Genomic DNA, 27,717 nt, shown 5'->3' with positions numbered 1-27,717 from the left:
GTATATAAAATATATTTTTATTGAATATTTCATGATTTCCATTCACATACAGTCATTTGTTAGCAACCAAAAGGAAAAGGCAGCACGGCGGCCGGGAGACAGTGAATAGATATTACATATCAAATATGGACGTACATTGTGGATGGCATGAGACAACTAGGATTACACTAGATGTGGTTTATAACGAGGAATATACGGTAAAGCTTTGATCAAACCAAACGATGCATATATACGAGGCACATCCAATCTCGGCTGAGAGCTTCTGCCCCTTCGTTTCAGCGATCGGCGGGGGTCTCAGCACTTGGTCCCCACCGATCAAAATGACGGGTTACTCTTTAAATAAATAAAAAAATAGATTGTTTTTTTGTCTACAGCTCCTATGCAGACCTATGTGTCTCCATGGTAACAGACTACAAACAAACCCTGTGTAGTCTAATCCTGCAGTCACATAACCATCCAGCGGTCCCAAATTTCTTGCTAACCTACCGAATGTTTGTTAGTAAGAAGTAGGGGGTAGATTGAAGAAAATGTGACTACAATATCAGACTACACAGGGTTTGTTTGTAGTCTGTAACCATGGAGACACATAGGTCTGCATAGGCGCTGTAGACAAAAAACGATAGGATATTTTCAAATTAAGACCATTGGGAAAGTAGCTTAATTATTTTTTAAGATGCATTGAAAAAAAGTTGGATGCGATGGTAGACCGTCCCTTTAAATTAGTCATATATAGCGGACATTGTGGCCTGACTCAATAATCGGGTCAGAAGTGGGTGGTTTAAAAAGGAAATACCAACAAGGGTTTCCGATTGAAAGGTCACGCGCGCTCCTCTTAGGGTCTATTCACGACATGGCGTGACTGCTGACAAGTTGTTTTTCCCCTGGTGCCGATCCGGACTGGTTGCTAGGGATACACGGCCTAAGGATTTTATATGGGATTGTCAGGCATATTATTCCTAGCAACCAGTCTGTCTCAAATTATACAAGTCTTCAGCTCAAGGGCCACAGCACTAAACTGAGGGGAGAGAAGGGACTTCTTACTCAGGCCACAATTACCTCTTATAAAAATAAACATAGGTAGAGAACCCCTTTAATAATGATCAATACAAACAAACTAGAACAAGCTCGAGATTAGCCTTAGTGTAAACTGTGGTCAGGAGTGGGGTTCCCCTTTACACAAGCAACCAGTAATGTTACAGGAGAAGCAGTATGGCTGTCCCGGGTGACTTCTGAATCTATACTGTAATGTATTATAGAGCTACAATCAAAGTTAATTTGAAGGGTGTGCACACTTTTGCAATTTTTCTATTGCATCCATGTATCTAAAATCAAAAACGAAGAAACTTTTCAAATAGTTTTGATTCAAAATCCATTGTATTGTGCATACAGCTTCTATGCAGACCTATGTGTCGCCATGGTTACAGACTACATACAAACCACGAGTAGTCGGATTCTGCAGCCACACTCCTGTCTCCTAGCGAAGGACATGAAGACAATACCTTTTCAGATTGAAGCTGCCCCGGCAATCAGGTCATCTTTGCAGGTACAGCTTCAGAAACCTGCGGGCAGCAAATACAGTCCTGTCAGCGGAGCTCCCTGCCAGCTGCTTTGCAGGAAGCTGCAGCACTGATTTCATTGGCTCCTATGGGAGAATGTAGTGAGCATGCTCTGTAACATGAAGAGGTTACTGTGCTAAGAGGGGGAGGAGCTGAGCCGCTCCGATTACATATAGTCAATGGTGTGAACCTGGGTTATCTGCCTCCAGCTTTATAACAGAAGTGGTACCTTTAATTTTAACCCCCGCCCTCTGATAATGAGATGACGCACTGACCCTGCCCCCTGTGTACACAGAAAAAGCCGAAAAATGACAAAGTGTTAGCCTATTGGGAGGGCTCAGTGGACAGCATGAAAACTGCAAGATTTCGGGATTCTTTTTTTTTACAATTTTGAAATACAGACATTGACATTCTAATAAAAAAATTTAAACAATGGGTCATTTTCTGGCGATAGATTCCCTTTACGCTATAAATATGACACCTTTCACTTTTTATTATTTTTTTTTTATATATTTTTTAAGCAAACAATAGAACGGACTTATAAAAAGCATAAAAAATGTGTTTATAAATCTACACGTCGTAGACCCTTCTCCATGTTCCATACAAGTCTATAGTCCAGACAGACCCATGTCAGTTTACCGAGGTATAATACACAGCAGACGATAAATTCTAGCATTATAAGGACAGCAGACGTCACCACAGTAAAGGGTTTGTCCAGTCAAGTGAAATCTTCAGGATAGGCGATCAATATCCGACTCCGGGCACCCCCGATGATCAGCTGTTTTGAAGGGGCCGCGGCTCTCATATGAGCGCTGCTTCCCCTTCACTACGGTCACTGCTCGTACTGTGAATCGCCGACACACTTGTAGCGGCGGCTCGCAGTATTAGGCCCTGTTCACACTGAGTTTTTTTGCAGGTGGAAAAATCTGCCTCAAAAACGCTTTCCCTGCCTGCCATTGATGTCAATGGGAGGTCAGTGACAAACGCTTGCCGCTTCTTTTTCAAAAAGCACCTCAGCCTCCCATTGAAATCAATGGGAAGTGTTTCTGGAAATTTTTTGGCACGGCTTCAGACTGTTTCCTCGTCAAAAAAACCTCTTGTATGAACAGGGCCTAACAGTCTGTACACTTGAACAGGAGAAGGATGTAATACTGTGAACCGCCACTACGGGTGTGTCTGCGATTCACAGTACGAGCAGATAAGGAATGAAGGGGAAGCAGCGCTCGTGCCCGCGTGGCAGCCCCTTCAAAACAGCGGATTATGGGGGATGCCGGGAGCCAGACCCCCTCCGATCAGATATTGATCGCCGATCTTGAAGATAGGCCATCAATTTCTTATGACTTAGACAATCCCTTTAACCGTTTGTGGACTCATGACACATTAATCAGAAGCTGAACGCTCCAACGATCGCCAGGATGGGGTTCTGTTCCTCGTTTTCAGTAAATATACTGTTCATTGAAATAAATGAGACAGATTTGTTGGTTCAAGTCCCAATCATTTCAATAGGGAGTGAGTGTAAATTTGCAACTACAGAGCCCGAATATTTCACTGGATAGTTGGGAGGTTCCAGCTTCTGAGCTTTCACACATTAAAACTTTGCGAAAAAATGCACGCAAAAAAAAAAAAAATGTAAACATTTTTATTTTAAAGGAATACTCCAGGCAAGACTAAGGCCATGTTCACACGCTTAACAAAAAACGTCTGACAATACGGAGCGGTTTACAAAGGACAACAGCTCCTGATTTTCAGCAGTTTTTTAAGCAACTCGCGTTCTTCGAGCTGTTTTTCTATTGAGTCAATGAAAAACGTCTCCAAAAGCGGCCGCGTAAAAAAAACGCCCCATCGGAACAGAACAGTTTTTCCCACTGAAATCAATGGACAGATGTTTGGAGTTGTTCTGCCTCCGATTTTTCGGCCGTTTACGGCCCCAAAAATAAGCCGTGTGAACATAGCCTAATACGGTGTTATGCCTAGTGCAGAGCCTGAGGGGGCGGAGCATGACACAAAGATTCAAAGAACGCTAAATAAGAAAGTCATACTCCACCCCGTCAGGCCCTGCAACTAGGCATAACGCAATGTATCAGGTTTTAATGGAGTGATCCTTTAAGCCCGGGTTTAGATTTTTATGTAAATGATTTCACGATGTAAGGCCCATCAGTGTGATTGTGCGATATTGGCCAAATTACCGATTGATCTGCTGTATCCTTAACCCCCCCCATTTAGGAAAATACAGCTCTCCCCATGATTTTCAGTCAGTGACACAAAAAAAAAAAAATATATACAAAAACATAATCCCTTGTATAATAGAAGACAGTGATGATCTATATTCCCTTTAGCTGCTGACTATATACAGTATATAGACTCATGATTGTATGTGTGCGGCTTCACAAATACCGGCCATAGACATGAGATAAACGCCGGCCAAAATGCCAGATTCGATACGGCTTTCTTGCCATCATCTAATAACCGATAAATAATCGGCCGAAATATCGATCCGTCACATTGGACTTCTTTTCAGTCGGCCATAACCGCAGTCAAATAACAACCAGACTTACTTTTTTAAAACGTGGGGTTATTTTTGTTTTTTTCCCCCTCCACACGGGATCTGACAATTTTTGTCGTTGCTCGATTGTGAAAGTCTGTAATGCTACCGGCCAAAATGAACGATCGGCGGTTGAAATCTCATGTCTACGGTCCGTTTTACAGTTTCGGTAGAATTCAAATTGTTTATGTAAATCAATAACTCTCTACTAGTGTAATCACAAAAAGATAAAGGATTGTCCAAGTGTTAAAAAAACATTGTTTCAATTAAACTGGCAGTAGTAAGTTTTATTTAAAAAAAAAACAAAAACAATAAAAAAAACACACAACGCCACAACTACTACAGTTGGATCCCTTGCCACTCCAGTGCCAATGCTCCTGTGGGCTTTGTTCACACTCAATAAGGGATGACATGCCGTACTAACACATAATTGCTGCAGCCAATCACAGATGGTACCTATTGGCTTGACCACTGAGGCCGGTGATTGGCTGCAGCGGTCACGCCATTGCTCCTGGAAAGTAAACAAAGACCATGGCAAAAGTAAACCAGCGGCAGATTTAACAGGAGAGTACTGGGATTTCTTTTTTTTTTTTATAACAACATTTGGGTTCCCAGTTTTTTTTTATTGTTTTTTGTAGTTTTTTTTTTTTTTAACTCTCAGACGACCCTTTAAATATGCAAAACTGTTTTGTTTTATTTTTGACTTTACAATCAAAAATTAATACATTTGTCTGTCTAAAGATGTGATTTGTGATGTGCAATGAGGTAATGGAATAAAAAAATAAAATAAAATAAAAAGGCAAAAGGCGAAAAAAGGCAAAACTTGGCACAACTTATGATGGTTGTTCCTCCTCCTCCTCCACCGCATACAATTTGATTTTGTAGCTTTATAAGAAAATGTATAGAAAGCGCGCAGGTCACTTAACAGTATAGAAGTCAGTCCAATAGACCAATCCAACGTCAGAGTCACGGTCTCGTACCAAAGGTGAAACATTTAAATAAAGCATCGCTGAGAACTCGTTCCTTCCAGAGCAAACAGAATAGTCAGTAAAAATGGGAAAAATATAAAGTTTCAATAATTCAACAAAAAAAAACACCTGTCAGAAGTTTCGTTTTTTTTTTCTAAATCAACTTGTGTGTCTCCAGGCACAGAATTTAGGATTTAAAGTCTCAGGAAATTAGATCCCAAAAAATTCCAATCCTACAGGAAGAGAGTCGGCAATGAAAGAAGATCAACTGACCGGAAAATCCATTCTCTGATCCATAGACCACGAGGAAAAATATAAAATAAAAATTGAGAAAAAAAAAAAAGTAAAAAAATAAAATTAAAAACAAAATCTGGACGGCATCAACTTATTTTCAAAAGAACCATCCGATAATCTGCTTCCCAAACCGACAAAAATAATCCGCAATTCGTCATCCGTTTTTCCTTTCTGCGACTTTTGACTTCACCTCAATAAGGACTCCGGTCGTCATTTATTGGTATTGACATCAGTCATTGAAAGTAATTGTCACCCTGCCAGCCGAGACATCCGCCGGTCGCTCCCTGCCGGCCTCATCTCCCGGACAATAAGTGGAATGATGAAGAGGATAGTCAGGAAAGTCTGTCAAAATTTACAAAAAAGTTGCGAGTCATTCACAGGCTGTAACACAGTTCTAAAAAAATGTCAAATAAACTAAGCCAACCATATAGGGGCGGGCGCCTGCAGCCGGTGGGCCCCAAAATCTGCCATATTGTTATATACATAGTTCAGATGCACCCCTGGGGAACCTTTAAGAAAAATATTAAAAGGGGTTGTCCAGAATTAGGAAAACATGGCTGCTTTCTTCCAAAGTCCAGCGCCACACCTGTCTGCAGGTTGTGTGTGGTATTGCAGCTCCGCTCCATTAAAGTGAATGGGGTTAATACCGGACACAATCTCTAGACAGGTGGGGCGCTGTTTTTGGAAAAAAAAGCAGCTACGTTTTTTTTAATCCAGGACAACCCCATTAAGGAATTCCTTAAAGGGTTTTTCCAGTTTTAAAAAAAACCTTTACAGTTCATAGATCATATAAAAAGGGGTTCAAAAACGCTATTAAGGCATTCTCCTCCGCAACTTCCATCAAATAGCCGATGTAGAGAGCAGCTCCAAAAGAGTGTCTTGCTTTTTAGGACCCAACAGGTCAGTGCTTCATATACACCGCATGATATTACATGATTTCCCAAGTGGTGGCGCTGCAGGAGAATTGAACATTAGTCAGGATCCCTTGCAGATTACAGCGGATGACTGAGGATCCCAGAAGCGGGACAACCTGTGATCAACTTATTTTTGAGGGAACAACCCCTTAAGACACCTGACCAGTCCAGGCTGCAGAATACCAATGTCTTATGTGTGTGTTTATTACGGCCAGAGGTCATGGACAAACGTGGTCAGGTGATGACATCACATGACTGGTAAATGATGACATCATATGGATGGGATCCAGGCTAAACTAAAACCCCACAGACTACTGGAGGGAAATTTGAAGAATTGATATTCCATGCAGAACTATATATTATTGGGTTGTCCCCACAGTCAAAAGCAGAAATACTGGGATAATATTATGGAATCGGTACTTCAGCAGTTCCCAGCTATTCTCGGATAGGTCAACTAAGTAACCAAGTCTGAACGGATCTGTAGGGAATAAAAAAAAAAACATAAAATATAATAAAAATGGTTAATAATAAATCCTCCTCTTACCATAAGAATAAAGAAATAGAAGACCCACATCCAGCCCAGGCCTCCCTGGATCACAGACACCAGGACCTGCAAGTAATAGCAGAATCATATAACCAGAACAGTCCACGTTGCGACATGACAAGAGACATAAAAAGCTACGAAAAAGTAGGGACCAATCACATTTTGCCGTTTTAGTAAAAGGACAGCTGTATTCTGATTGGCTGTCGAGGCTAACCCCATTAGCACTAGTTTTTAGGACTTTAGTTGGCTCAGAGGAGTCTTCAACTAAAAGCTTACTCAAGCAGGCAAGTCATTAAAGTGCTCGTCCATCCCCTTTACATATACCCTATTAAAGAATACGGAGGTAATAGAGGAGGGAGGCGCCCCCAATCTGGACCACCACAATAGCCAGAGCAGCTGTGCATTACACAGATTGATGGGCAGTTCCCCCAGTGATCGTAGCTAATCGCGGGAGATCACAGTGATCAGCTAGCTGCCGGAGGACCTACCACTAAAATGGGAGGGTAGAAGTATTACAGGAGGGGTGTCCAGTTGCAGGAACTCCCACAATTTCAGAGTACAAGTAGGACCCTTTTTTACATATTCTATTCTCATGTGCCTTCTCTTTGTTTACACCCCATAGCTCTTGAAAGGTACGGATTCTCCTTGCGGCGATCCACTTGGCAGGGAGTCCTAAGGGCAATGCCCCCTGGGAAAAAGTATGCAAAATAGCTCTTCTCTAGTGCCACCTACAGGTGACTACCCTGTATGTCAACATCTGACCCTTTATACAGCCTTGAAACATGACTCGGGTGAATAGTCAAACCATAGACACACATCAGTAGACAGCACTGTTTCAGAGTTGTTGCTCCTCATCAGTACAGAATAGGGTTCTGATTCAGCCAATCTATAGGTGGCACAAGATACATTTTTCTTCCTTATGGAGGAGACCATACATTTGTTTACACCCCATACATGGTTATAATGTGCAGGTTAGGAGGGGTTAAATGGCATATTTATTGCATATTCCATAGCATTGATCACGAAGGTTGGTTTGCCGAAGCGGGTGTTATCGACCACTGTAACGATTGCTTGCTATGGCATTTCTCTACAGATTGGGACCTTAAAGTACGGTCACAGACACATGATTTTACTTCAGAGAACATCTCATCGGCCCTATAGACATGAATGTACCTGGCCTAGAGCGGCTCCAACGCTGCCGGTTCCGTCCACAATGCCGGTGACTGTGGCCAGGGCCTCGCTGCTGCCTCTTACCATCTCCTGGCGCCCGAGATCCGCAGAGATTGCCGAACTGATCATGTTGGAGGGACCCCCGATGAAAAACCCTATGAACACAAACACACTTGTAACCAGGATATTGCATGTAATGTCGATGCTTTAGCTGCTGGGAAACTACAACTCCCAGCATGCCCTGAAAGTCTGAGGATGTCTGGTTGAAGACCACCGGTCTATAGTGCACTGGACTGCAAGCAGAACAACAAAAACATCAACGTGAAACACGGCTGACGTAAAGGATTGGGACTCCCTAGGATACGTCCTATGTACGCCTGTCCTTACCACAGGGAATAGTCCTACGTAGTTATGAACGTACCTGCATAGGACGAATCCAAGGGACGCCGGACCGATCATTGCCTTCACAACACTGAACTACCTCGTTTTATTAGATGGCGGACTGGAGTCGTCTTTGTATTAGATCTGAATGGTCGCCATGTAATACTACATCTTGCCTGGCTGGCCGTGGCATCCCTTTAGCAAAATGTTTTCCGGGGGTGTAAAAAAATGGAACCTGGGGCGATCAGCAGATCGCCGTAGGGGCCACCAGCAGATCGCCCCAGGGGCCACATTCTGAAAGAGACACCAGAGATGACCCCTTTAATAGGATGACACGTATGATGTAACTGGACAACCTGCTCAGCTTCATGGTACTAAGACTGGTTACATATCATCTCACCCATTGCACCAATCTGAAGGGCAAATCTGATGGCAATTTTAGGAAAGCCATGGGTGGGCATTAGGGTAATACTGTATTTTTGCTGCCCTAGGCCTGCATTGAAATACTGTGTCGGAGAGGCTTGCTGGCAACCTCCTCCTCCAAATGAGCAGTCAGGCCCCCTACTACACCCCTGGGTGTACCCCTGAAACATGCACAGCCAGCCCTGTCCCCTTCTCTACACCCCTGGCACTCACAGCCAGCCCTACACCCTTTGCCACATGCATCAGCCCCATCACCTTCACTACACCCCTGGCACATGCGCAGTAAGCCCCCCACCCCCTTCACTAGACCCCTGGGCATGTGAAAAGTTGGAGGCAAACAAAATCTGGAAGCCCGGGGAGGTGGGATTGGGAAGCCGTACCTGTAATAGCCATGAGGACAGCGTTGATTGGTTTACTGTTTGGAGAACCTGCACACAGAGAAAAACCCATAAAAAAACTGCAATTCACTTTTGATACAAACAGCAAACAATGTAAATACGAATATCTAATACAAGATCTACACAACCAATACACTACAAGATAATGACACGCTGAACCAAACACACAGCCTAGGTAGGAAGTCATTCTCACGGCTCTAGACAGACCTAACAGAGATCAGGCACTAATGGGTTAAACCACAAAGTGAGTGACAGGTGCAGAGACTTCTCCGTCACCCAAATCAGATCACAGCAATTCCTAATCTCTAGAGAAACGACAACCGGCCCTAGACAACAGGCCCTAGACGTGATCTGCTTCCCTTATCTCGTTACCTCAGCAAAACACACACAGACATGGACACGGAGAACAATTAGTGATTTCACCAATATCAACCAGTTTGCCCGTACGATACCAGTATCCGATCCGTTGTCCGGTTACCGGGACACCTCCGACCACTAAGTACCAACCCAGCGGCTCAAAAAACTCACGGCTGTATCCAAACAGAGAGCCCAAGGCAAACAGCAGACTTATGGCCAAGACAGGGGACCTCTTCTTCATCAAGTCGGAGATAAATCCTTGGATAGTGCCACCTGCAGGAGGGTAAACAAAAAACAGGGCATTTTTTTTTCTATTCCGAATTCCTTATATATGTGAATGTACGCAGTTTACATCCAAATATAAAAAGGAAAATTCCTTTAATCTGAAATCAACAGGACCACGAGGTGCCGGATTATGCTGGATGACTGGAATAATTAGGAATATAAAATCCATGTAAAATTAAAGGGGTATTCCAGCCTTTAGCATTTTTTCACATATCCACTGGATAGATGAAAAATGCTAGATCGGTGGGGGTCCGACTGCTGGGACCTCCAACGATCGCCAGAACAGGGGACTCCGGTCCCCGTTCTCCCCCAGCCGCAAGATGGCGGCTAGGAAGAGTCTGAATAGGAGCAGAGTTGAGGTACTGAAGCACGACTGCTATACAGTGTACGGAGCCATCTTTTTTTGACATGACCATTGCAGAACATAAGGTGCCCGGAGACAGCCGGAACAGCTGATCGGTGCAGGGTCCAGGTGTCAGACCCCCACCGATCATATACGGATGACAAATCCTGTGGATAGGTCATAAGTATGGACAACGCCTTTGAGCACTGGTAATTTTTTGATGATTTTAGGGGGAAATGCTCTTTAAAAAGGGGATGTCCTGTTTAGAAAAAGTATTTTCATGCACCCTATTAGGGAATTGTGAGTTATTAGAGGGGGAGAGGGGGGTCCTCTGTTCAGGATCCTCATCTCTTGTCCAGAGTGCAGAGCAGTCACATAGAGGACCTGTCCTGTCCTGCATTACACAGATACATTGATTTCAATGGATACTGTATAATGCTCAATTTCCCCTGTGGTGGCGCTGCAAGAAAATTGAACACTTGCTGCCAGGTTCCACACAGATCACAGCTGATCGCTGTAATAGTTAGTGTAGGAATATTTATGTAAAAACAAAAAAAACATCCCAAAAATGTTGAAGTCATATTTTAGTCCTATAATCCATAAATTAAAAAAGGTCTAGTACGTATGAGCAAATATCTGCCCCCCTCTCCAGAGAGTCGCTGAGCAACAATCACCTTACAATTAGTCTGGGGTAGTCAGAGCAGATGCTGTGTGATGACAGACGACATCGGTATGGCCCACCGGAGCAGTCTATGCCATACAGGGGAGTGTGTTATGACTACTACCCAACAACTCATATGGGAGGCTGTCTGGTATGGCAATATTTAAATGAATAGGACTAAACTGCAATACCAGACGCAGCCTATAGTCAAAAGTGGCGCTATTTCTTAAAAAAAACAAGTTGCTTTCCTGTCTAATCTTTTATAACTTTTTATTGAGGATCGTAGCATTAGACATAGGACATGTACATTACTTTTACCTGGCAATCTATGGCATGTACGGCCCCTTAAAACAATCGTATTTAAGGGGAAAGGTTGTAAGAAAAACGCAACATTTGACCGACCAGCGCTGTGACGTCCAGCTGTAGGGGAACGAGAACCCGCTAGGTTGAACATTTACTGGTCAGATTCAGAGGTGTCTGGCAGCCGCTTATCTCCCCCCCTCTATTAAAATAATATACATGTGCGGCCGCACAGACCCCTGTTCATGGATGATCGTTTGATTGAATGCCGGATAATGATCGTCACTCACCTATGATTCCTCCAATGTCGTACCAGATAGACAGCTGGTCGGCCTCGGCCTCCTTCCAGTGGAAGTTAATGCTGAGGTAGAAGGGGAGCCAGAAAAAGAAGGAATAGTTGACCAACTTCAGACAGGCGTAGGCCAGAGAATACTGCCAATGACACGCAGGAGAACAGTGAGCAGAGGACATTATACATATTGGATTATACATATTGGACGCTGGTTCAGATCATGGAACCAGCCGAATGCAGTTGTCACTTAAATGGTTGTCCAGGACTAGAAAACAGCGCCACACTTGTTCAAGGGATCTGTCCGGTATTGCAGCTTCAAGTGAATGTGGCCGAACTTCAATAGTGACACCTAAATTATATCCATAAGTATAGGAACAAAGCTGAGTGATGACTCTTGGGAACTGTAATGGCAGCCATATTGGTTATCACTAATAATAGGATAGCCTGTATTACATCCCTATGGATCTGCCTAACAGCTGCCACCTGCTGGTCACTGAATGAACACGGAGAAAGATAGGAATTCGGAATCTTCGTTAACCTTGGTTGCAGTATAGACTTCTGATACATCTAGAAAGCTAACCCTGGCTGTACACATAACTATAGGTAGATCCTGACAAATCAATGGAATCTGGTACAGGTTGACCCCCCCCCGCCCCAACATCTCCCCTAGTGAACAAAGGTTGGATATTATCCTGTCCGATCACTTGTTTCCACTTGGGGAGTCATCCTCATTGAAATATTATGTACACTCAGCCGAGTTGAATGTGCAGGTTTATGGGGGTGGGGAGGAGTGCGAGAACATAATTATAAACTCAGGATTAGCAGAATAGTGAATGCAGCTCTGGAGTATAATACAGGTTGTAACTGATATTACATTACTAATCCTGTACTGATCCGGAGTTTCAGCCTGTACTATACTCCAGAGCTGCGCTCACTATTCTGCTGGTGGAGTCACTGTGTACATACATTACATGACTTATCCTGAATTACATCCTGTATTATACTCCAGAGCTGCACTCACTATTCTGCTGGTGGAGTCACTGTGTACATACATTACATTACTTATCCTGTACTGATCCGGAGTTACATCCTGTATTATACTCCAGAGCTGCACTCACTATTCTGCTGGTGTAGTCACTGTGTACATACATTACATTACTTATCCTGTACTTATCCTGAGTTATATCCTGTATTATACTCCAGAGCTGCACTCACTATTCTGCTGGTGTAGTCACTGTGTACATACATTACATTACTTATCCTGTACTGATCCTGAGTTACATCCTGTATTATACTCCAGAGCTGCACTCACTATTCTGCTGGTGGAGTCACTGTGTATATACATTACATTACTTATCCTGTACTGATCCTGAGTTACATCCTGTATTATACTCCAGAGCTGCACTCACTATTCTGCTGGTGGAGTCACTGTGTACATACATTACATTACTTATCCTGTACTGATCCGGAGTTACATCCTGTATTATACTCCAGAGCTGCACTCACTATTCTGTTGGTGGAGTCACTGTGTACATACATTACTTATCCTGTACTGATCCTGAGTTACATCCTGTATTATACTCCAGAGCTGCACTCACTATTCTGTTGGTGGAGTCACTGTGTACATACATTACATTACTTATCCTGTACTGATCCTGAGTTACATCCTGTATTATACTCCAGAGCTGCACTCACTATTCTGCTGGTGGAGTCACTGTGTATATACATTACATTACTTATCCTGTACTGATCCTGAGTTACATCCTGTATTATACTCCAGAGCTGCACTCACTATTCTGCTGGTGGAGTCACTGTGTACATATATTACTTATCCTGTATTGATCATATGTACATTACATAAGTAATGTAATGTATGTACACAGTAACTCCTCCTTTTATGTAGACTATTGTATATAAACTGTAAAATGGAGTACAAAGGTGGCCATATCCTTATATAAAACAAGAGTCACCCTCACCAGTAACACTCCCGGCAAGCAGCAGGCCTGTACAAAGCCGATCGCTTTGGTTTGACTGGTGTGGTCAGGAGCCTGAATGGAATAACTTGGCTCGCTGTCCCCCTCATTGTCTCCACTCATCAGGGGCCGGTTTGCTTCCTCCTCCTCCTGTTCTACGCTCTCTTCTTCTCCAGCATCGGGCAGACCTGTGAATACACGGACAAGATTTAAAACGCTGCACAGTAACATACATTGCCAGTCAGTGGTCAGAACTATTTCACCACTTACCCAGTTCTTTGGGTGAAGTCACCAGACCAAAGAAGATCACCAACCCCCCAGCAAACTGCACTGAAGCCGTCACCAGGAAGGCATACTGAGGAGACAGATACAACCGCATTGTCACATATACATTCCCCCTGATCACAGCCGCATCCCAAGTGAACATTTTGGATTTCCTTCCCCCATGTGACCATTTTGGATTTCCTTCCCCCATGTGACCAAAGACGCCGGACTACATGTTCTATTACCCTGTGTTTCTCAGATATCAGCTTTACAAGTATACACGGGCGGCACAGCTCCATGCTACTGAGACAGTCCATCAATGTCTGACCTCAGAGGAAAGAGGGATTGGACAGGTTTAATCTTGACCTGCCCGATCCTTTGGAGATAAGCGGCACAATATGCGTCTGGCGGCCACTTATCTCTGTTATTTAAATAAACCACACACTTGGGACTATACGAACGTTCAGGTGTATGGTGTTGGGGCCACATGATTGCTGAGAGGAAGGATACGTCTACGTACCTCATACCCGTATTGTAGTACCGATGATGCAAGGAAGGCCCCTAAAATATTTCCAACAGAAGCACAGGCGCTCCACAATCCAAACACCACGCCTCGCCTGCATGGGAAGACAAAAAATAGAAGACTATTCAGGAAAACGTCACCTACTCACACTACAGGTAGCCGTTTTGTTTGCCGGATCATAAGCGACGAGGGCTACGAATAAAAGTTCTATTCAGCCATTTTCTTAGATCTGTTTCTGGGAAAGCTGGGTGCAAAACTAATATAGATGCCCACAGAACCCAGAAACGGTCTAGATAACAGGGTATTCTAGTCATTGGATCGACCAATGACGAGGCGGTGATCCTCTCTGGAGCACTATGGCTCCTTCAGAATCATGTTGTGTACAGTGCCACTGCCGGTCAGGCGCTATACAGGTACTGGATCTCAGCCACATTCATTATAATAGGTCTGAACAACTGAACGGGAATGGCCCTGTGCGGAGAAAAGGCCGAAAGGGCCTTGGCCCCTCCATTCTTGTGATGGGTCGGAGTCCATTGTTCAATAAGCGGCGGTAGGTCATAGTGAAACGCTGTCACTTAGGCCCCTTGCACACAACCATATTTTTGATCCATCCGTAAATACGGAAACCGTAGTCATCTGCAAATCATCCGCCTATACGGAAGGGTGTCCGTAAATACAGTCCGTAGTGGATTCATATCCGTAGCGGTCTGTAATTACGGAAGTCCCCATAGACTTCTATGGGGGGTTCGTGCCGCCATTACGGACAAAAACAGGACGCGTTCTATCATTTCTACGGTACGGAGACCCATTCGTAAAAATACGGAAAGGTGTCCGTAGCCCATAGAAATGAATGGGTCCGTAATTACGGATGAAAAATACGGTCGTGTGCAGGGGGCCTTACCGTAACAGCTCTTTAAAGGGGTTGTCCGGTTGACAAAACCCATGGTCACACACCCTATTAGGGATTTCGGGTTAATAGAGGGGGGTCCTCTGTTCAGGATCCTCATCTCTTGGCCAGAGTAGAGAGCGGTTATAAAGAGAGTCTCCCTCGCTCTGGAGGACCTGTCCTGTATTGCACAGACTACACACTGATATGAATGGGCACTGTGTAATGCTTCATTTCCCCTGTGGTGGCGCTGCAGGGAAATTGAACACTTACTTCCCCACAGATTACAGCTGATCACAAGGGGGGGTCCCAGTAGGGGGGACACTTTCTGATCTTGTTGTTGTCAAGGTACCCTTCTAACAAGTAGGGATTGTCCAAAGTGGAGAACCCAAATATTAGATGAAAGCATACCCGGATTTTCCGAACCAGTTCCCCATGACGGCCACTACGCAGGGCCATCCTGTCGATTGCAAAAGCCCATTAACCACCCACAACAGGCAGTAGAAGATCTTGTTGTAGAATTGCAGCCATTCAGTGACCGTGCCGAACACAAACATCTGAAAAAGAAACGGAGAGATCGATAGCCAATCAGAAACCAGTCACATCACGGGTAGAAGGAGACCAATATGGCGCCTGCTCATCATACAATTCCATCATTTACTTCGAGTTCAATCTTGAGCTTGATCAATTTGGTGCCAAATTATTAATCGGCGGTCAGTCTATTGGATTAAATAACGGGACGGAGATCTAGAAATGCGCTGGGAAATCTTTTGAGGAACAGCGTCCTTTTTACTATAAGATACAGGCACCGACCACCTGAGATCATGACACATCAGTCCATCTATGGCCGCCTAAGGCTCCGCTCACATCAGCGTGCTCGTCCTCTATTTTTCTGCTCCGTCAAACAGCGCCACTCTTGTCCATTGACTTTACCTGCTGTTGCAGATCAGCCCAGTTCAATTAATTGAAAGATGCAGTACCGGACATAACCAATAGACAAGAGTGGCGCTGTTTCTTAAGGAAAATAAAAACAATTCATAAAAGCAGGCCCTATTTTTTTAACGGACCGCACATTTCCAAAATATTTATTAATGATCAGACACTCCCTGGTGGTATAGTAGGTATATGTTCTGATTGAGCCGTTTACTACACGCAGGCGAACTTTGTTCACAGAGATAACGAGCCCTGGAACACATAACTACAGATCAGCACCGTCTTATATACAACCTTATGGAGGTTTGTCTTGCAGATAAAAGTGCCCTTAAAGAGGACCGGTCACCTCTCTTGACATACCTATTTTAGTAAATACTTGTATTCCCCATGAAATAAAAATTCTGAAGCATTTTTTCTTAGAATTCTGCATTGTGCCATTCCTCTGTTATTCCTCTTGGAAATGTATGAATAAATTGACAACTAGGTGTTACCATTCCCCTTGCCAAAGGGGCGTGTCCCTACAGTCTCACTATGTCAGCGCTGATTGGACATTGTCAGCCTGTGTAGGACACACCCCCAACTGGTAACACCCAGATGTCAATTTGCTCATGAATTTCTAGGAGGAATAACAGAGGAACGGTGCAACGTAACGGACGAATATTCCGCTCGTCTGAATGAGCCCTAGGAGTTTACCAGTCATCCCATAACTACGAAAGTAAAAACCAACCCCGAGCCACTCACCGTCACTGCAGACGAGCACATGCCAAAAGTAAGGACATAGCGCATGTTTAACCGGTCCCCGATGATCCCGCTGACAAAGAGACCCTGTGTCCAGACAAAGCAGATAAAATCTGAAAACCAAAAGCATAATGCAAAAGCAAAAAAAAAAAAAAGAAAAAAAGATCCCCAGTAACTATAAATCCTATCTTATCCAGCATATATGAGTAGATCAGCTTTTAGACGTCGTCTTGTTTAGGCCACGATCACACACAAAATTTTGTTGCAGTTTTTGACTCAAAAACAGCACACACAAAAAATTAGCCAAAAACTGCGAGTAATCATGGATTTAAAAAAAAAAAAACTTTTGCAAATTAAGTTAGGCTCTGTTCACACTTGCGTCATGACTTCCGTTTTTACAGGAGCCATGACTGATGCATTATGATCCGTCATGATGAGTATTTTTTTTCCCCCATTGACTTATGATGGATCCGTCATGTTTCCGTTTCTAGTTGGATACAATACTGCAGCATTTTATGCTATTCTGACTGTCAAATAGCAACTAAAGCCTGATGGAAAAGAATGGAGGTGTGAACAGAGTCTTAATGGTGGGGGTTCCCTCGTTCTGGACGACCCAGTACATCTGTACATTACATTGATTTCAATAGGCACTGGGTAATGTTTACACTCCGAAATTCACCTGAAAACACAGCATGTGAACATGCCCTTATACGTTAAAATCAGTGATCTCCAGAATGTTGCATGACTACAACTCCCATCATGTCCTTACAGCTGCACCTAAGGTTAGGGCTACACAGCGTCTTTGGCCATGACAAAGAACGCGGTGTCAACCTACCTGCGCAGGTGACGAAAGTCAATGTGGTCGCTTTGCGACCTGCAAGTCGCCACAACACCATAGTGGCAAGTAGTCCAGCGGGTTTGGCTTTCTTGCGACTATGGAGTCGCGGTGACTCGCGGGTGGCAGTGTGACCACATTGAGTTTCATTACCTGTGTCGCGGCCAAAGTCGCCATAACCGGCACCCAGCTGCCAGACCCCACAGATGGGATCTTCTAATTTGTAGGATTGAGATGTCAAGACCCTATAGTAGAAACATCCCACACCGCAGCGACTGTACCCTACAGCGAAGACATCGGATAAGAACGGAAACTCACCATTGCATACGAGAAAAGGAAAATGGTGTCCAGTAACCCCAGAAAGATGGTGGCGGACTGATCATTAGGAAAGAGATCATTGTCATTCCACGTCTGAAAAAAAATAAAAAATATTTCACATAGCATCTGCTTCTGGGAAAGCTGGGTGACAACCAAAATGGCGGCCATCAGAGGTGTAGCTCTGTTTTTGGAATTAAGCAGCCATGTTTTTCTAATCCCTGACATTCTCTTTTAAAATCGCACTTTTATAATTGAACCCCTGGACAACCCCTTTAAGCAAAAAAAAACGGCATGTTCCATTGTTTTGGGGTGTTGCCGGACTATCGGAACTTGGCTGGAATATCGGACTTACCGTGTTTGGCTCCACATCAAACACGGAGGTATTTAGGTCGGACGGGGTCCACTGGTTAGTTATGCTGACCTTCACGTTACTAAACGCCTTCCTTGATGCGTGGAGCAGAGCGTAGCTGGGGAGGGAAGAGATAGATGGGATGAAGGTCACCTCAGGTCGTCTACTGACATGAAGAAAACATTGTTGGCGTTCCTATGAAACAATTGGATACTAGATATACAATAAAAATTCCTTTAATCTGGTATCAAGGGCCGGATTATCAAATATTCTGGATTATCAGATGGCTATATAAGCCTATATTAATTGCACTTATAAAAAAGGTAAAGATTCAAGAAAAAAAGCCCCAAAAATATTCACACAATCTACTAATAATCACAATTTTATAATGGATTATATTACAATTCTGTACTGGAAACAAGTGCCGGATTATCAGATTTGCACCGGCTTGTTGAAGTGTATCTGAGCAATGTTTTGTACCAAGCCCTGCACTTATGTATGAAAGAAAGTCAGGACAGATTTTTCTGCCTTTGAATGTAAACAATGTATGTTCCCATTCACTGACAGCAAGCAGAGTTCTTGAAAATGGCGAGGAATTGATACACAAAAGTATATAAGAAAGTTGCACAACCGTTTCAGATTAATGTAAATATCTCCTTATATAAGTAAAACTCCATTATCTTTAGTGTCCCTTTACATCTCAAAGATTTTAATGTCCCTCCTATAACTAACAGAATATCTGCGCTCCCTTGCAGTGAATAGACTCTAGCGTGACTTTTCCTTGACATTGCAACTTCAAGCCAAACTCAATACTAATGTTTGATATGGACGGTCTCGTGTAAACTGCATCCTGGAAACTCCAATATAAAAACCCGTAATTCAGGTCAGATTGGACAAGCAAGTTTGGGAAATGGGCCAAACTCTAACAAAAAGGTGTCTTGATATTCTACACCGCCCATCGTCAGACAGAAGTATGGAAAAAAACTATTTATAATATGAAATGTTGTTAATCTGGCATCCAATAATCCAGAAAGTCTGATAATCCAGCAACTAACAGGCATGTATATAATTAATTTTTTCATTTGAATTTTGCATTGTGCTGCTCCTCTGTTATTCCTCCTGGAAACGTATGAATAAATTGATAGCTGGGCGTTACCTTCCGCTTGTCAATTGGGTAAGTCTGATACTGTCCAAACATTGCCAGACTATGTAGAGAGGCACTCTACCGACAAGGGGAACAGTAACACACAGTTGTCAATTTAATCACACATTTCCAGGAGGAATAATAGGAGGGACAGCACAACAAGAAGAAAAAAAAGACACTCAAGAATTGTTATTTCATAGTAAATACAAATATTTACTAAAACAGACATGTCAGGAGAGCTCCTCTCTAAGGCCATGTTCACACAACGTTTTTTGCAGGCAGAAAATTACTCCTCAAAATTCCGTCTGGAACACCGTTTGCCGCGTTTTTCGCCCGCGGCCATTTAGCGCCGCAGGCAAAAACGTCGCAAATTACGCCTTCTCTGCCTCCCATTGATGTCAATGGGAGGTCAGAGACGTAAACGCCCGAAGAGAGGGCATGTCGCTTCTTTTTCCCGCGAGACTGTTTTTCCACTCGCGGTAAAAAAACGCTTCCGCGTCCCATTGAAGTCAATGGGAGGCATTTGCAGCATGTTTTCCGACGCGGTCTCCACATAAAAAAACCTCAGTGTGAACAGGGCCTAAATGAACATCTCTGTACACTCTTCTAATCTTGCAATTTTCTAGATTATCCTCTGTTGCCGGACCATCAGAATTGATCAGATGTGGGATTTACACAGTAGTGAGAACGGCCTAACTATCTGCTTCACCCACCTGAAAAACGTCAGAAGGAAGACCACCAGATGGTGATGTGTGTACTGTGCAAAAAAACCCCGACCGGTGGCTGCTCTGCGGGGCGACCCCGGGAAGTCCATCGCTGCCGATACCCACAAGTCAGACTTCAAATGAGATTCTTCATGAGGTTCAGTTTATTGATACTGGAATTAAAGGGGCAAAAAAAAATATAAAAAAGGACAGAAAAACACATCAAATTTTTTTTCCTAATAAACCAACATTTTTTTCCAATATGGGTGCCAAGTCCTGAAAGGGCTTCTCAAAGAGGTTTGGCCAACCTGTTGTTAGAGAAGTCCACTGACAAAAAGTTGACAGTTTCTGAGTCTTATGTAGTACCCATCAGCTCTCCTGTGTGGTGTAGTATAGAGGAGCTGTGAGCTCTCCTGTGTGGTGTAGTATAGAGGATCTGTCAGCTCTCCTGTGTGGTGTAGTATAGACGAGCTGTCAGCTCTCCTGCGTGGTGGAGTATAGACGAGCTGTCAGCTCTCCTGTGTGGTGTAGTATAGAGGAGCTGTCAGCTCTCCTGTGTGGTGTAGTATAGAAGATCTGTCAGTTCTCCTGTGTGGTGTAGTATAGAGGAGCTGTCAGTTCTCCTGTGTGATGTAGTATGGAGGAGCTGTCAGCTCTCCTGTGTGATGTAGTATGGAGGAGCTGTCAGCTCTCCTGTGTGATGTAGTATGGAGGAGCTGTCAGCTCTCCTGTGTGGTGTAGTATAGAGGAGCTGTCAGCTCTCCTGTGTGGTGTAGTATAGAGGAGCTGTCAGCTCTCCTGTGTGGTGTAGTATAGAGGAGCTGTCAGCTTTCCTGTGTGGCGTAGTATAGAGGATCTGTCAGCTCTCCTGTGTGGCGTAGTATAGAGGATCTGTCAGCTCTCCTGTGTGGCGTAGTATAGAGGACCTGTCAGCTCTCCTGTGTGGTGTAGTATAGAGGATCTGTCAGCTCTCCTGTGTGGTGTAGTATAGAGGAGCTGTCAGCTCTCCTGTGTGGTGTAGTATAGAGGAGCTGTGAGCTCTCCTGTGTGGTGTAGTATAGAGGATCTGTCAGCTCTCCTGTGTGGTGTAGTATAGAGGATCTGTCAGCTCTCCTGTGTGGTGTAGTATAGAGGAGCGGTCAGCTCTCCTGTGTGGTGTAGTATAGAGGAGCTGTCAGTTCTCCTGTGTGATGTAGTATAGAGGAGCTGTCAGTTCTCCTGTGTGGTGTAGTATAGAGGAGCGGTCAGCTCTCCTATGTGGTGTAGTATAGAGGAGCTGTCAGCTCTCCTGTGTGGTGTAGTATAGAGGAGCTGTCAGCTCTCCTGTGTGGTTTAGTATAGAGGATCTGTCAGTTCTCCTGTGTGGTGTAGTATAGAGGAGCTGTCAGCTCTCCTGTGTGGTGTAGTATAGAGGAGCTGTCAGCTCTCCTGTGTGGTGTAGTATAGAGGAGCTGTCAGCTCTCCTGTGTGGTGTAGTATAGAGGATCTGTCAGTTCTCCTGTGTGGTGTAGTATAGAGGAGCGGTCAGCTCTCCTATGTGGTGTAGTATAGAGGAGCTGTCAGCTCTCCTGTGTGGTGTAGTATAGAGGAGCAGTCATCTCTCCTGTGTGGTGTAGTATAGAGAAGCTGTCAGCTCTCCTGTGTGGTGTAGTATAGAGGATATGTCAGCTCTCCTGTGTGATGTAGTATGGAGGAGCTGTCAGCTCTCCTGTGTGGTGTAGTATAGAGGAGCTGTCAGCTCTCCTGTGTGGTGTAGTATAGAGGAGCTGTCAGCTTTCCTGTGTGGCGTAGTATAGAGGATCTGTCAGCTCTCCTGTGTGGCGTAGTATAGAGGATCTGTCAGCTCTCCTGTGTGGCGTAGTATAGAGGACCTGTCAGCTCTCCTGTGTGGTGTAGTATAGAGGATCTGTCAGCTCTCCTGTGTGGTGTAGTATAGAGGAGCTGTCAGCTCTCCTGTGTGGTGTAGTATAGAGGAGCTGTGAGCTCTCCTGTGTGGTGTAGTATAGAGGATCTGTCAGCTCTCCTGTGTGGTGTAGTATAGAGGATCTGTCAGCTCTCCTGTGTGGTGTAGTATAGAGGAGCGGTCAGCTCTCCTGTGTGGTGTAGTATAGAGGAGCTGTCAGTTCTCCTGTGTGATGTAGTATAGAGGAGCTGTCAGTTCTCCTGTGTGGTGTAGTATAGAGGAGCGGTCAGCTCTCCTATGTGGTGTAGTATAGAGGAGCTGTCAGCTCTCCTGTGTGGTGTAGTATAGAGGAGCTGTCAGCTCTCCTGTGTGGTTTAGTATAGAGGATCTGTCAGTTCTCCTGTGTGGTGTAGTATAGAGGAGCTGTCAGCTCTCCTGTGTGGTGTAGTATAGAGGAGCTGTCAGCTCTCCTGTGTGGTGTAGTATAGAGGAGCTGTCAGCTCTCCTGTGTGGTGTAGTATAGAGGATCTGTCAGTTCTCCTGTGTGGTGTAGTATAGAGGAGCGGTCAGCTCTCCTATGTGGTGTAGTATAGAGGAGCTGTCAGCTCTCCTGTGTGGTGTAGTATAGAGGAGCAGTCATCTCTCCTGTGTGGTGTAGTATAGAGAAGCTGTCAGCTCTCCTGTGTGGTGTAGTATAGAGGATATGTCAGCTCTCCTGTGTGGTGTAGTATAGAGGAGCTGTCAGCTCTCCTGTGTGGTGTAGTATAGAGGAGCTGTCAGCTCTCCTGTGTGGTGTAGTATAAAGGAGCTGTCAGCTCTCCTGTGTGGTGTAGTATAGAAGATCTGTCAGCTCTCCTGTGTGGTGTAGTATAGAGGAGCTGTCAGCTCTCCTGTGTGGTGTAGTATAGAGGAGCTGTGAGCTCTCCTGTGTGGTGTAGTATAGAGGAGCTGTGAGCTCTCCTGTGTGGTGTAGTATAGAGGAGCTCCTGTGTGGTGTAGTATAGAGGAGCTGTCAGCTCTCCTGTGTGGTGTAGTATAGAGCATCTGCCAGCTCTCCTGTGTGGTGTAGTATAGAAGATCTGCCAGCTCTCCTGTGTGGTGTAGTATAGAAGATCTGTCAGCTCTCCTGTGTGGTGTAGTATAGAGGAGCTGTCAGCTCTCCTGTGTGGTGTAGTATAGAGGAGCTGTCAGCTCTCCTGTGTGGTGTAGTATAGAAGATCTGTCAGCTCTCCTGTGTGGTGTAGTATAGAGGATCTGTCAGCCCTCCTGTGTGGTGTAGTATAGAGGAGCTGTCAGCTCTCCTGTGTGGTGTAGTATAGAGGAGCTGTCAGCTCTCCTGTGTGGTGTAGTATATAGGAGCTGTCAGCTCTCCTGTGTGGTGTAGTATAGAGGATCTGTCAGCTCTCCTGTGTGGTGTAGTATAGAGGAGCTGTCAGCTCTCCTGTGTGGTGTAGTATAGAGGAGCTGCCAGCTCTCCTGTGTGGTGTAGTATAGAGGAGCTGTGAGATCTCCTGTGTGGTGTAGTATAGAGGATCTGTCAGCTCTCCTGTGTGGTGTAGTATAGAGGATCTGTCAGCTCTCCTGTGTGGTGTAGTATAGAGGAGCTGTCAGCTCTCCTGTGTGGTGTAGTATAGAGGATCTGCCAGCTCTCCTGTGTGGTGTCGTATAGAGGAGCTGTGAGCTCTCCTGTGTGGTGTAGTATAGAGGATCTGTCAGTTCTCCTGTGTGGCGTAGTATAGAGGATCTGTCAGCTCTCCTGTGTGGCGTAGTATAGAGGACCTGTCAGCTCTCCTGTGTGGCGTAGTATAGAGGATCTGTCAGTTCTCCTGTGTGGCGTAGTATAGAGGAGCTGTGAGCTCTCCTGTGTGGTGTAGTATAGAGGAGCTGTCATCTCTCCTGTGTGATGTAGTATAGAGGATCTGTCAGCTCTCCTGTGTGGTGTAGTATAGAGGAGCGGTCAGCTCTCCTATGTGGTGTAGTATAGAGGAGCCGTCAGCTCTCCTGTGTGGTTTAGTATAGAGGATCTGTCAGTTCTCCTGTGTGATGTAGTATAGAGGAGCGGTCAGTTCTCGTGTGTGGTGTAGTATAGAGGAGCTGTCAGCTCTCCTGTGTGGTTTAGTATAGAGGAGCTGTCAGCTCTCCTGTGTGGTTTAGTATAGAGGATCTGTCAGTTCTCCTGTGTGGTGTAGTATAGAGGAGCTGTCAGCTCTCCTGTGTGGTGTAGTATAGAGGAGCGGTCAGTTCTCCTGTGTGGTGTAGTATAGAGGATCTGTCAGTTCTCCTGTGTGGTGTAGTATAGAGGATATGTCAGCTCTCCTGTGTGGTGTAGTATAGAGGATATGTCAGCTCTCCTGTGTGGTGTAGTATAGAGGAGCTGTGAGCTCTCCTGTGTGGTGTAGTATAGAGGAGCTGTGAGCTCTCCTGTGTGGTGTAGTATAGAGGAGCTGTCAGCTCTCCTGTGTGGTGTAGTATAGAAGATCTGTCAGCTCTCCTGTGTGGTGTAGTATAGAGGAGCTGTCAGCTCTCCTGTGTGGTGTAGTATAGAGGAGCTGTCAGCTCTCCTGTGTGGTTTAGTATAGAGGATCTGTCAGTTCTCCTGTGTGGTGTAGTATAGAGGATCTGTCAGCTCTCCTGTGTGGTGTAGTATAGAGGATCTGCCAGCTCTCCTGTGTGGTGTAGTATAGAAGATCTGTCAGCTCTCCTGTGTGGTGTAGTATAGAAGATCTGTCAGCTCTCCTGTGTGGTGTAGTATAGAGGATCTGTCAGCTCTCCTGTGTGGTGTAGTATAGAGGATATGTCAGCTCTCCTGTGTGGTGTAGTATAGAGGAGCTGTCAGCTCTCCTGTGTGGTGTAGTATAGAGGAGCTGTCAGCTCTCCTGTGTGGTGTAGTATAGAGGAGCTGTCAGCTCTCCTGTGTGGTGTAGTATAGAGGAGCTGTCAGCTCTCCTGTGTGGTGTAGTATAGAGGAGCTGTCAGCTCTCCTGTGTGGTGTAGTATAGAGGAGCGGTCAGTTCTCCTGTGTGGTGTAGTATAGAGGATCTGCCAGCTCTCCTGTGTGGTGTAGTATAGAGGATCTGTCAGCTCTCCTGTGTGGTGTAGTATAGAGGATCTGTCAGCCCTCCTGTGTGGTGTAGTATAGAGGATCTGTCAGCTCTCCTGTGTGGTGTAGTATAGAGGAGCTGTCAGCTCTCCTGTGTGGTGTAGTATAGAGGATCTGTCAGCTCTCCTGTGTGGTGTAGTATATAGGAGCTGTCAGCTCTCCTGTGTGGTGTAGTATAGAGGAGCTGTCAGCTCTCCTGTGTGGTGTAGTATAGAGGAGCTGTCAGCTCTCCTGTGTGGTGTAGTATAGAGGATCTGCCAGCTCTCCTGTGTGGTGTAGTATAGAGGATCTGCCAGCTCTCCTGTGTGGTGTAGTATAGAGGAGCTGTGAGATCTCCTGTGTGGTGTAGTATAGAGGATCTGTCAGCTCTCCTGTGTGGTGTAGTATAGAGGAGCTGTCAGCTCTCCTGTGTGGTGTAGTATAGAGGAGCTGTCAGCTCTCCTGTGTGGTGTAGTATAGAGGATCTGCCAGCTCTCCTGTGTGGTGTAGTATAGAGGATCTGCCAGCTCTCCTGTGTGGTGTAGTATAGAGGAGCTGTGAGATCTCCTGTGTGGTGTAGTATAGAGGATCTGTCAGCTCTCCTGTGTGGTGTAGTATAGAGGATCTGCCAGCTCTCCTGTGTGGTGTAGTATAGAGGAGCTGTGAGCTCTCCTGTGTGGTGTAGTATAGAGGAGCTGTGAGCTCTCCTGTGTGGTGTAGTATAGAGGATCTGTCAGTTCTCCTGTGTGGTGTAGTATAGAGGATCTGTCAGTTCTCCTGTGTGGTGTAGTATAGAGGATCTGTCAGCTCTCCTGTGTGGTGTAGTATAGAGGATCTGTCAGCTCTCCTGTGTGGTGTAGTATAGAGGATCTGTCAGTTCTCCTGTGTGGTGTAGTATAGAGCATCAGTCAGCTCTCCTGTGTGGTGTAGTATAGAGGAGCTGTGAGCTCTCCTGTGTGGTGTAGTATAGAGGAGCTGTGAGCTCTCCTGTGTGGTGTAGTATAGAGGAGCTGTCAGTTCTCCTGTGTGGTGTAGTATAGAGGATCTGTCAGCTCTCCTGTGTGGTGTAGTATAGAGGATCTGTCAGCTCTCCTGTGTGGTGTAGTATAGAGGAGCTGTGAGCTCCCCTGTGTGGTGTAGTATAGAGGAGCTGTGAGCTCTCCTGTGTGGTGTAGTATAGAGGAGCTGTCAGTTCTCCTGTGTGGTGTAGTATAGAGGATCTGTCAGTTCTCCTGTGTGGTGTAGTATAGAGGATCTGTCAGTTCTCCTGTGTGGTGTAGTATAGAGGAGCTGTGAGCTCCCCTGTGTGGTGTAGTATAGAGGATCTGTCAGTTCTCCTGTGTGGTGTAGTATAGAGGAGCTGTGAGCTCCCCTGTGTGGTGTAGTATAGAGGACCTGTCAGCTCTCGTGTGGTGTAGTATAGAGGAGCTGTGAGCTCTCCTGTGTGGTGTAGTATAGAGGATCTGTCAGTTCTCCTGTGTGGTGTAGTATAGAGGAGCTGTCAGTTCTCCTGTGTGGTGTAGTATAGAGGATCTGTCAGTTCTCCTGTGTGGTGTAGTATAGAGGATCTGGCAGCTCTCCTGTGCGGTGTAGTATAGAGAAGTGGTCAGCTCTGCTGTGTGGTGTAGTATAGAGGAGCTGTGAGCTCTGCTGTGTGGTGTAATATAGAGAAGTGGTCAGCTCTGCTGTGTGGTGTAGTACAGAGGATCTGTGAGCTCTCCTGACATATCTGTATAATATAGCTGACCCCGCTCTCTCCATACACAGGGGGGGGGGGGGGGGGATACTAGTGGAGGGATCATCAGACATTTACAGCATATTCTACACATCATAAATATCTTTGGCTGGAATACCCCTTCAAAATAATTTTCTGGTTTTCGGCTCGTGGCCGCGTCTTCCAGCAGAGTCGTGACGGATGAAGACGCAGCCAGGAGAGCGGGCGGTCTGTTTGTCTGGGTAACTGACGCCTGAAGCTTCTCCTGCAGATGAGATTGAGTTGTGGCCCTAAGCATTACTAGATTATAATCATTGTATAATGTCAAAGTTTCGCAACTTTCTAATAGACTTTGCTTTTAAATACCTCACCATTTTCAAGATCTCTGCTTGCTGCCAGTGAACACACAAATGATTGCCTAGCCTGGATACAATTGTAGCAAACCCCAAGCTGTGACAACTATTAGACTTTCTGACTGTCGCTGCAAATAAGGACGTCCACATTCCCTGACAGCAAGCAGAGGCAGGATGGCTACACATATGGCAGGCAGCTCTCAGGCTTTATCCATTACCATCAATACAGAAAACAGTTGCATGAAGAAGGGCGGGAATGATAACTCCCCGCAGTCCGGCAGCCATACTGTAGTGTCTATACAAGTCTCGAATAGGTTAGCGTGTGTACCCCTTTAAAAATTCCCATGAACCCCTACTGAAGCATTATAAGAATAATACTTTATAATGGTAATACGTACAGATGGATATAAATAGCGTCCTACCAAGAACTGCACAACGAGGCGGCAGTACGGACACCACACCCGGCCGCACACACCACAGCTGCTTCCCCGGCACATCCAGCAGACCCGGCAGCTGAGGACGTCAACACTGGAGCGCTACCCCATCACGTGATACTCCTCCCCTGCAAGGAGG

At 45.1% G+C, this 27,717-nt stretch overlaps 1 protein-coding gene across 4 annotated transcripts; it reads right to left on the bottom strand.

Moving 5' to 3' along the window:
• SLC37A3 (solute carrier family 37 member 3) lies at positions 1–27,717 on the bottom strand. Of its 4 annotated transcripts, none has more exons than XM_075855908.1 (16): positions 27,543–27,717; positions 26,931–27,056; positions 20,105–20,268; positions 18,251–18,365; positions 17,899–17,991; positions 16,749–16,832; positions 15,486–15,631; positions 14,186–14,282; positions 13,672–13,756; positions 13,405–13,589; positions 11,427–11,568; positions 9,719–9,820; positions 9,173–9,220; positions 7,992–8,143; positions 6,819–6,884; positions 1–5,702 (listed from the first exon to the last, which is right to left on the bottom strand). In XM_075855908.1, the coding sequence occupies exons 3-16, from the start codon at positions 20,203–20,205 to the stop codon at positions 5,610–5,612; spliced, it is 1,509 nt and encodes a 502-aa protein (XP_075712023.1). In that variant the 5' UTR covers positions 20,206–20,268; positions 26,931–27,056; positions 27,543–27,717; the 3' UTR covers positions 1–5,609. The 4 variants fall into 4 exon arrangements, with proteins under 4 accessions (XP_075712023.1, XP_075712025.1, XP_075712024.1 ...); XM_075855910.1 differs by having other exon boundaries at positions 27,567–27,717; XM_075855909.1 differs by lacking the exon at positions 26,931–27,056.

This window comes from Rhinoderma darwinii, chromosome 3 (genome assembly GCF_050947455.1).
Source record: "Rhinoderma darwinii isolate aRhiDar2 chromosome 3, aRhiDar2.hap1, whole genome shotgun sequence".
NCBI lineage: Eukaryota > Metazoa > Chordata > Amphibia > Anura > Rhinodermatidae > Rhinoderma > Rhinoderma darwinii.
Note: the sequence above shows the minus strand (reverse complement) of the source record. Positions and strands in the feature narration are given on the sequence as shown.